This window comes from Prosopis cineraria, unplaced genomic scaffold (assembly GCF_029017545.1).
Source record: "Prosopis cineraria cultivar Desert tree isolate PC_DT_omini unplaced genomic scaffold, ASM2901754v1 PC13, whole genome shotgun sequence".
NCBI lineage: Eukaryota > Viridiplantae > Streptophyta > Magnoliopsida > Fabales > Fabaceae > Prosopis > Prosopis cineraria.
Genome location: NW_026555344.1, coordinates 14,183,732 through 14,195,023, shown reverse-complemented (window position 1 = coordinate 14,195,023; position 11,292 = coordinate 14,183,732). Strand labels below are relative to the sequence as shown.

Below are 11,292 nucleotides of genomic sequence, written 5' to 3'. Positions count from 1 at the left end.
CCTATAACACATGAAACATAAGAATGATGAGATTTAAAACCTCCTCTCAAAGAAAATTATTGCAATAAAAACTCATAAATTTAATATTAAATTATCTTTTTAAAAATACATATATATTTTGTTAATTGAACTTTCACTTATAATGTCAATTCTTCCTTAAATATGAGCTTAAATTTATTAACGCATTTTCTTTATCGAGAAGAGAGCTTAAAATAGAGGCAGAAAGTGTTGGATTTAATGGAGAACAAGTCAAATGAATATTAGGGTCGTTAATATTAGCAAAATTAAATCATACTCAAATTCCAGTCGTTTCTAAAATTAGCATTTAATAAAATAATTAAAATTGAAAATTAAATTATTCATATTATTACGTATATTTTCACAAAGTCATTGAATACACATGTGAATCACAGTTAGATTGAAACATCCTCATCACCCCCTAACTTGGCTTCAACCAAGCAAAAGAGAAAAATTTTAAACGTCAAGGAGCTCTTAATCCTCATTCCTTCTAGTTTTGTTTCCCTTTGATAGAAATTAAAATAATCTTTCAACGCCAAATTTAATTTTGAGCTCATCTATACACCTTTATTTTCAATCTGTTATACAAGATATCATACAGCCCCCAAAAAAATAACATACATACATATATCTATATATATATATATATAATTAAACATGTCAACACTGGTCAAATTTGAACACTTAATTTTTCCCTTCTTTTTCTTTTCATTTCTTGTCAATCCCAAAAAGAGAAACTAGAATATATGTGGACTCTCTAACTCATGTGAGAGCCATACAAATGAGTGATTGTTTCTCTCTCTTCAAAGTTGACAAGAAATGAGGAGAAAAAAAGAAAGAATAAATCCAAATCCATATAGGTCTCTCATTGAATGGTGTTAGAACATGCTTAAATATACATCTCTTTATCATCTTTTTTTTTTTTTGGGACAGAGTTTAGTGAAGAATTTTAGGGAAACATATGTTGATGTTGAGAGAAATTAAAATTGGATTGAAGTTGGATATCATCCTTATTATGGTCATCATCATCATCATCACCTTCTTGGTGGTGGTGGTGGTGTGGAAGCCAGTCTCTTTCCAAAATGATTTGTTTAGCCATGACGGCTGCTCGGTTCTCGGCTATGAGTTCTCGGAGCGCGGCGCTGCATCTCGCCGAGAGATCAGCCGGAGAAAGCCATGAATGGTCACTCTTAGACGATGACAGAAGAGAGAGAGCACACCCTGATGACGAAAGTGGGGGTGATGACAAGTATGGAAACGCTCCAACCAGTAACTTATTTTCTGTCAATGTTTAACCAAAAAGATAATAATAATAATAATTCATCTACTCAGTTATTTCTAGTCAAGTGATTATCATTCATATACATACATATATATACACAAACAGAACAAAACACAAAAGTAAAATTGTAATGCATATTGACATATCTTTATACAGATATATATTTGATTTGATCCCACGCTAGATTCAAATTAAGGACAACCACACTTTCTAAGATTCTTGCATGCTTGTTTGACAAGTTCATGTCTTACATTAAGGGTGAGAATTAGGACTATGAAAATATCATGTGATTAGTGAAGTTAATGATCAAAGGGTGATTTGATTTAAGGCTAAAAATATACTTTTAATCCTTTGATATTACATTACGTTTTATTTTAATCATTTAATGTTATAAAATATATTTTTTAAATTCTTTAACCCTTATACCATTAGTTTCATAACAAAATTTTTACACTGAACTTTTAAACATTAACAAAACATTCTTAAATATAGAACAATAATTAAAACAAAAAATAATCATTTGAAATTAACAATATTAGAGTCAGGGAGCTGAAAAAATACTTTATAAAATTAAAAGACTAAATTAAAACTTTGTATGAAATTATATAACTCCAAGTATACACTTTAACCTTTGATTATAAATCTGTTGCGACTTTATGGATCATTTTGAGCTGCCTCTAAAGCACTATTAGCTACTTCTAGAGCAAAAATACATGAGATATAATGTTCGTCTATGACCCACACACCACAAGCAAACCAATTTCACAAACACGATGATTGATTGTAAATTTCTTAAAATGATTGACATGAAATAAATATTATTATTATGATATAACTTTTGATATGGAATATTTTTATATCGAAATATCTTATGACAAATAGATATATATATATATATATTGGCCAAAAAAATAGATACATATATATATATATATATATAAAACACAACTTGCGAATCTTTCATGTCCTAAAGGATTAGATCGAATGGAACGGGACAACTAAATGCTTCATAGAAGCGTGATAGATCAAAAGTGAGCGTTGAACTCAGCACCAGCCATCAATAAGTGGGAATTAATAATAATCTAGTATTTTCTTTTATATTAAGCTCTTCCAATTATTATCAACCACCAACCATCAATGATTTTACATATTCTTTGATATTATCAAGAATATTCAATATTTATCTTCGGACTGTTCATTACGAAATGATTTTCCACCCAAAAAACCAGCATCCAAAAGGTACGCAAATTCAAAAGGTTTAATTCAAAGAGCAACAAGCTAGGCACATGTTTCAGAGAAAGTCATATTATTTATAATTTATCTTGTTATAAATTTTATATTTATGTTTCACTAGTAATTACTACAAAAATTAAGAAAAATGAAAATTTCGATTTATTAATTTACTGGGAATGGATTAATTGGATTACCTTGAGAGGAGGGATTCCTAGAAACAGAATCGTGGAAGCTCTTTCTTCTTCGTTCATTGTGGCCAGCCAATCTCCTACGGCAACTCCTTTTGGAATCATCGAACTCCGTTATCACATGAAACCTGTCCCCAACAATATTATCTCGAATTTTCATAAAATAATTACTACAAATATATTATCGAACGACGAGAATTATTAATTAATTACTAATATTCATAATTATCAATTTACATAAAATCACCTGCTACACTGTTGACAAAATCTCTGCTCCAACCCTAACACGACAACCTTGGGTGCCTTGGAATGCATCTCACAAACTTTGTGCCTCCGGTGGTATTCCTTCGCATTCAACAGCGCCACGTGGCATCCCTCCACCTGACACCTCGGCACCGTCGCCGCCGTCCCCATCTTCACACCGCCTCCTCCATAGAACCCCCTCCCTCTCTTTCCCGCCAAATTAAAGCCCTCGCCGCCGCTGCCTCCTCCTCCGCCGCCGCCAAGAGGAGCATTAGCGTCCTCAAAATAATGCCTCTTCCCTAGCTTCAAGCACATGAGATGTGGGTCCAGATGCAAGCGCGACCCATCGCCGGAATACAGCGCCGCCTCCTGTTGCTGCCGCCGCTGATGACCACCGTGGTTAACACCGCCGCCATCGTGGTCACGATCAGCCGCGGTGCTACTACTACTAGCCTGAGGAAGAAACATCAGTGCGTTTGCTAGGCTGGCCTCCTCATGGCGAGTGGGGGCGGCAGCCGCCGAGGTCTGAGCCGTATCGGCGGCGTAGAAAGTGTTGATGAGGGTAGAATTGTTAGAAGAAGGCGGTTCCCATAAATCCCAAGAAAAGTTGGTACTGTTATTACTATTTCCACCACCGTTTTGCTCTCTGTTAGCGTTGCTCAAGCAGAACATGTTCCCTTCAAAGTCCATCTCTCTCTCTCTCTCTCTCTCTGAGGTATCAAAAATGGTAGCAGGTAGCTTACTATTCCAGCGATGGAGGTTGGATGGGGAAAAGAGCGAAGGAGAGAGAAAAGAGGATGCTTTTTGTTTGTGTAAAAAAGGAAAGAGAGAGAGAAAGAGAGAGGATGAAAAATGCAGAAGAAAGTGCAGGTTTCCTGTTTGTACTAGTTCAATGGGGGAAGAAGGGGGTGTTATTAAATTAAATAGCAGATGTAAAGCTGCGAGCCTGCACACTCAGAGAGAGAGAGAGAGAGAGAGAGAGAGAGAGGAGAGAGAACAGTGGCACGTGAGAATGTGTGGTTCGTCCAAAAACCCGCACGTGGGAGGAAAACTATTATTTTAATTGGATTCTTTTTGCAAAGGATTGAGAGAGAAAGTGAGAAACAAAAGTGTGATTAGATAGGAGAGGAGAGAGAGCAGAAATGTGTCAGAAAAGCACGTCATTTTTAAATTGCAGCATTTTAATTCATTTTATACGCCCCCTCCCGTCCGTTTCATCTTATATTCTTGTGCTTCTAACTACCTCGTCAAAGTAAAATTGGATTGGTTAAAAGCGAGAATAAATATAAAAGTGATCCATTAATTTAAATTAAATTTAAATATTAAATTTTAAAAATTATAATTTAACTTTTAATTTTATAATCTTATTATCATAAATTTATATTTTATGTTTTTATTTTTTAAAAAAATAAATTTATTTTTTTATTATGTTAAAATTAAAAAAAATTATAAATTCAACACAATAAAATTGTAAAATTTAAAAATAAACTTACAAATTTATAAAATTTAATATTTAAAATTTAATTTAAATTAATTGATTTTTTCATGACCTATTTGTTATTCTCCCTAAATATAATAATAAAATTATTTTTAATTTTATTTTTATATTTAAAAAAGTAATTAATTTGTGAAAAGAGCTTTTAACAATAAAATTGTTTTTTTTAATTTTTTAAAAGGTGCTTTTGAAATTATATATAATAAAATACAAAACTGAGGTAAGAGTGACTTACATAAAGAACTAATAAAACCTTTTTTAATAAAAAAAAAAGTAACTTTTGTAGATATAGCCTATATTATATTATCAAATTAAATAAATAATTTAAAATTTATTATATTTTATATTAGGATTGATTTATTATATTTATCAATAATGTACCGTTATATATTAATGGAAAACATTTTGTAACTTTTCAAATTTCAATAATAAACTCATTATATATTAATGATAAATTTTTTATACATTAGTATGAATTGGCTACATTCTTAAATTTTTAAAAATTTTGTTTATATTTTTTGGGTGGAAGATTTGTATTGCTAGCAAGCCAATTTATTTTAAAAAGAATTGTAAGGAGTACAAATTTATAATTTATGCATGAAAATTATAACTTGCTTCTATGCTTTAAATATGTTTTGATATTTGTCCTTATACTTTTATTTCATTGTTTCAAATTCCTTAAGTTTTATTTTTTGCAATATTGATCTTTATATTTTTAAATATAATCATGATGTCTTAACATTTAATCAATGACTAACATATACATAAATTCTATTATTTCTTATAATAACTTAAGCGGTGTAAAAAATGAGTAGAAGAGGAAAAGATATGCAAGATATTCAATCAAAATCCTTAATAAAAGTAAAAAGACTAACTGTTGTATTTTCGCTAACTAATTTACTATTTAATCAGGTATGACTAAAACAATCACACTTGACATGTATGAAAAGTAGTGTACAATTTTCAAACTTCAGTATGAGACACTTGTTTAGATATTGATGGAATGAAACACAGAATACCTTTTTATTGTTAAATAATTATTATTTTTTTAAAATATAATTTTTTCATCTTTATATTTTATTCATATTTTATTATAAATTTTTATTTTTTAATATTTTAAATTTTTAAATTTTTATTTTTTAATATTTTAAATCCCTCTAAATTTTTTACATTTTATTCATAGAGAGATTTAAAATAATAGAAATAAAAATTCAAAAATTTAAAATACTGAAAAAATATAAAAAATAATAATAAAATGCAAGTAAAATACAAATACTAAAAATTATGTTTTTCATTATTTTTCTTGAAACATAAGAGAATTGAAATAACGAAATATAAATATAAATATTAATATCAAAACATATGAAAAATATAAAGACCAACCCTTGTACTTTCTACTGACTAATTTAGTATTCAATCATGTATGACGATATAATTACATATCACTACATACGACATACATGAAAAGCTTGTTAGCAGCGAGGACATTTTGTTGTTTAAAATGCAACTTTCAAACTTCAATACAAAACACTTGTTTAGATGTTGATGGACCGAAACAAAAGACACTTTTTTATTGTTTTATTATTTTTTCTTGAAATGTTAAGAATTAATTAAGAATAAATATGAAAAAAGAACTTTTTCTACAAAATTAACTAATTAAGCTAATTATCACTTTTTTTATTGATTGGTCTAAAATAGATATTAATGCCTCATATTTAAAATTAGAGGTAATATAATATGTACTCCCTTCGCTAAATATAATGTGTTTTCAATTACCCTATTCTTGTTAAGAAAAGTCTATTACTTATATAAATTTATAAAACAAAACAACTCAATATTCTACTTTTTTATCCTTAATAAGTTTTTTTTTTTTTTGGTGACCAAGATTTATCCTCATTAACTAAGAAATGTTAAGATGATAGGAGTTGATGATAGAACCTCAACTCCTTTTTCCTAAAACCATTTATTCGCTTGCCAGAAGTTGAGGGGTTAAAAATGGGAAATCGTTAGACAATACTGATACATTAGACTTTATACTGTAGACTAAAAATGTATTTTAAAAAATACATTATAATTATAACAAGAGAGAGTGTATCTATCGTAACAATCGTATTGTTGTTCAATTATAAGCAGTGCAATTTATAATTTGGACTTTATCTAACTTTAAAAACTCACACCAATTATAATTTACATTCTTATAAATAAATTAAAAATTGTAAGTTTCTTGGTCTTTTTTTTTTTAATCCTTGATTGTAATTTTTGAGGTTTTTTTATAATTTTTTAATTAACTAATGGTTAAAATTAATTTTTGTTGATGGTAAGCGCAACAGTACACCATTTTCAAAAATTAAAGGAAAATATTATACTAAACATGAATTTAGAATTCAAACACTTCTAAACCTATATTTTAAAAAGTGAAATAGCCGTTTAATCCCATATAATGACAAAAACTATAATATTTGTAATGCCTATGTTGTGTATGTGAGAAATAACAACTTTGTTTGGGCTATTGATTAAAACAACATAAAGAAGGGTAAATGTGTATTTTTACTCCTAAAATATTTTTTGATGAGCACCAGCCTCCTAAACTATTGGTTGGAGTAATTTTTACCCTTAAAATAGTTAAAATGGAGCATTTTTTCCTTTATGTTAAATTTTTTAACAGTCAATGTTAAAGTCTTAGTTAATATTTTTGATGGTCAACATTGAGAATTTGATGTCAAGGGCAAGGGCAACAATGCTCCATTTTAATTACATTAAGGGCAAAATTATTCCAACAAATAGATTAGTGTGCTCAATGCTTCCCAAAAAATACTTCAAGAGCTCAAATGAAAATTTACCCAATAAAGAATGACAAATTTCTTCGTATCATCTTTACTCATCAGTCAAATGCAACTACTTAAAATTAGTTACTTAGTTATGTTATGATATCTTCACTGCCAAGTCCAACTCATGACTTGATAGGTGATAGCAAAATGCTCTCACCAGCAAATGAAGAATTGAATTGGCAAATCAATTACTAGTTACCATTAAGAAATGATTATTTTGTTTGAGAAAATGGCTATAGTTGAATAGCAAATGACAAGTGTCTCTCTTGAAATTTTTTTTATCAATCAAGTCCAATTAAAAAAATTGTTGAATACTTCGTTTGAGTTATTGACTAGAACAAAATGAAAATGAAAATGAAAAAAGTTTCTTTCTACCATTCTTTTTTAAAAATCAAGTGCAACTACAAAAAATTAGTTATTAGTTATGATTGAGGAATGACTACTTTACTTGAGATAATGACTTTAATTGAATAGCAAATAACTAGTATCTCTCTCCAAAGAATTTTATTAGTCAATTCCAACTAAAAATATCAATTATAATACTTCATTTAGACTATTGATTAAAATGGAATAGAAAATGATAAGTTCCTTTTTGCCATTTTTACTTATCAGTTAAGTACAACAACAACAACAAGCCTGATTTCACTAGGTGGGGTCTGCTACATGGATTGCACAACATCATTATGCTCTATTATCAACCAAATTTTTAGAAATATTGTTAATTAAGAGGTTCCATTCAACAACTTCAATAAGTATTTTCTTTGATCTTCCTTTACCCTTATTTACAAGGCGCAAGATTATCCATTCCATTCTCCTTATAGGTGCCTCCCATGAATTTCTTTGTATATGTCCAAATCATATTAAATAATTTTCTATCACTTTCCCCTTAATAGATGTTATACCCACTTTTTTCTCGTATGTGCTTATTTTAAATTTTATCTTTTTTTGTATGTCCACATATCTATCTTAACATTCTCATCTCTATTACTCCAACTTTAATTTTGACAACACTTTCTTTTAAGTTTATTATATACCTTTTGATCACAAATAATTCCTTAAGCCTTTCTCTAATTAAACCACCTAGTTTGTATCCTATATGTAATATTCCCATCAATTTTTTCATCATGTTGAATAATAGCTCCCAAAAATTTAAACTTTTTCAATTAAGGTATACTCTGATCTCCCAATCTTACTTCCAAGTTACTACTGATTGATCTCTTATCAAAATTACAATGCAAATATTTTGTTTTACTCTTACTTAGGCAAAAATCCTTTGACTAAAAGGTCATTTTCCATAACTCAAGTTTATAGTTAATCTATTTTCTTGTCTCCGAAATAAAAACTATATCATCTACAAAAAAGCATGCATTTAAGAATTTTCTATTGAATATGCTTAGTCAAAACATCTAGAATGAGGTCAAACAAATAGCAACTTAAAGATGATCCCTAATGTATTTCAATCCTTATATGAAAGTCTTTTGTTTCTCCTACCAAATGTTCTTATATAGGCTGTTGTGCCTTCATATGTAATGACCTTTGTCACTAATTTCAATTAAGTCAATTAACTAACAACCCTTAATCATTATGGTCAACTATCGCTAAACTAGAATATTTATTTCATAAAAAAAACCAAAAGATTGGGATCCCAAACATTATTTTAGATTAAATAGTGGAATTAAATCATATAAGAATCAGAGTGTTTGAAAACATGCAAAAACATAGAATATAAAACTTAATATTAAGAAAGGAAAAATAAAAGCCAAAACAATCATCAAGGAAAATTGTGTCAGTTCACTGCCGCTAAAAGCAACTTCACAATGGCTAATGAATAACACACTTGACGCGGCTCATGGTACGATGACCAACTCGCCATTGCAAACCCCACATTTACATAACAATAACAACACCATGCATAATTTAACCTACAAATGCACCAAATTAAAACACTCGGACCTCCAATTAAGGGGATCCAAGAGTCCACACATAGATAAATTAAAGTTCTCACCAATGGTCCTGGTTTCATCCAAATTCAATACTAAACAAGGATCCTAGAATATATGGTGCCAAAATAAGCATTTATGCTAAAAGCACTAAAGTCAAGTGTCTCTCCTCTTAAGCTATTTACAATTATTTTCAAGCATAAAAATACATTCATACTAACAGTCATAATAATTTACTTGCATCCATAGGTTGAACATATTCAAGTCTCCCCCTTAGGGCTTACCATCAACTAGGAGGTTATTGAAACTAAAAGCAATTAATAATCCTCTTATTGAACAAATCATAACATAGATCCACATAACACTCAACTCAATTCAAGACATACAAAGTCCATACTAAGATGCCCAAATTATCATCATCATAGGCTACATACAAGAAACAATATAATCTATGAAAATGTCTCCTAATGTTGGCAATAGAGTATTCAATTATATATTGAGAAATACTAGAGACATTATAATTACTAGTTGTCACTAGCTTCGCTGCTGCTTCCTTTTATCCTAAACTCAAAACATCTCTTAGGAAAAGTGTTAAACTATAAGAGTAAGATTATACAATCTCAGTAATAAATCACATAAATTCAAGTATATAATTGTGTGGCACATATAAGCAAGTTAAACAAATAATCGCATTTAGAAATTTCATAATTATTTTACATGTATCTCATAATATCATATATATGCACTCATACATGACCACAAAACATGTTCAGCGGTAATGATAACTATACATGATAATACTCTACCTTTATTACTCTCCCTATATCTTATAACTCAATCTATAGGCTATCAAATCTTATAGGACTAGTCCATGTGATCAAATTAGCCAAGCTTTTCGATTGTGAGGGGTACCCTGGCTAAGCCCCATATTTACTCTCAGACCATGGATTCCCTATTTTGAACTAAAAGTGTGTCAATTTTCCCAATCCAGTACAATACCTAGTCTAAGGTAATAATCAAGAACTAAAATAGTAAGGCCCTTGCAATGCTGGTGAGTACCATGTGGATTTTCATAAAAGCCTTTCTCTCTCTAGTGAACTCCCACCTGTCCATATCATGCAATATGCTCATTTTACTCAATGACATGCTATATATGCAAACTTGATTAATTTATCTCATAAATATTTAAATTTCATGCCAGCATCATAAGTGTAGGCTTAATGACATATTATCATCATATTCAGTAATAACAATGCTTAACATTATGCCATGGTTATTAATTTACTTTAACATATAACCATATCATCTCATTCATTCATTCACTCTCAATAGAAGCCATTAACCACAAATCTATCATCATATGCTCAACAACCATATTACTTCAACTCAATCATGTCAAACAACTTATGCAATCTCTACTTATTAACATGGCACCGCCTTACGACATATAACTTATATCAATCTTTTCATGCCAAAGGACCACATAATTATTTTCATAATCAACATTCATATCCAATCGTATAGTTATCAACAAGTCATATTTGTCGATAAAGTCTTATACTGCTAAATATGTGATCAATAGTATATTCATTAGGCCATATTCACATTTTCATTTTCTATAACTTACCATAAAACCATTTATTTACATACTAACACTCTAGACATGTGATTCACCTATTTGCACAATCACAGGCTCCAACCATATCATACCATTCTATAATAAAACTTATTAGGTTCATATATGCAGACACAAACATATACAAGAATTTAATTCTTGATTACCTCAACCTTTGGGTTACCACTCTAATCATTTTCACTAACAAAACCAATTACTATAAGCATAAAACAACACCCTTAAAGTCTAGAACTAAACTCCATATAGGGTCCAATAGACCTAAAGGTCATCCAGTTGTCTAATTTAATCTAATTAGGATTCAGATTAATTAACTTAACCCTATAATTAACTTTAATTAATCTTATTTAAATTTTAGGATGTTATATCATACATATCTTGTATAGCTCTAATATAGAAAATCCAGACTCTTATCTTTTCTAAGACTTTCTA

At 29.5% G+C, this 11,292-nt stretch overlaps 1 protein-coding gene across 2 annotated transcripts; it reads right to left on the bottom strand.

Annotated features, from left to right (window-relative positions):
* Positions 1–284: 284 nt before the first annotated feature.
* On the bottom strand, positions 285–3,861 carry LOC129291456 (squamosa promoter-binding-like protein 7). Of its 2 annotated transcripts, none has more exons than XM_054928809.1 (3): positions 2,969–3,861; positions 2,728–2,849; positions 285–1,239 (listed from the first exon to the last, which is right to left on the bottom strand). In XM_054928809.1, exons 1-3 carry the CDS (start codon positions 3,652–3,654, stop codon positions 968–970), a joined length of 1,080 nt encoding a protein of 359 aa, XP_054784784.1. In that variant the 5' UTR covers positions 3,655–3,861; the 3' UTR covers positions 285–967. The 2 variants fall into 2 exon arrangements, with proteins under 2 accessions (XP_054784784.1, XP_054784783.1); XM_054928808.1 differs by having other exon boundaries at positions 290–1,299.
* Between the last annotated feature and the right edge of the window lie 7,431 nt (positions 3,862–11,292).

What these genes read in the sequence shown, in the direction of transcription:
- LOC129291456 (XM_054928808.1), bottom strand. Translation starts at nt 3,654, where the DNA reads ATGGACTTTGAAGGGAACATGTTCTGCTTGAGCAACGCTAACAGAGAG. An exon ending in TTTTGTCAACAGTGTAGCAG is followed by an intron (nt 2,850 to 2,968) that starts GTGATTTTATGT and finishes TGTTGGGGACAG; the next exon opens with GTTTCATGTGATAACGGAGT. An exon ending in TAGGAATCCCTCCTCTCAAG is followed by an intron (nt 1,300 to 2,727) that starts GTAATCCAATTA and finishes AAACATTGACAG; the next exon opens with AAAATAAGTTACTGGTTGGA.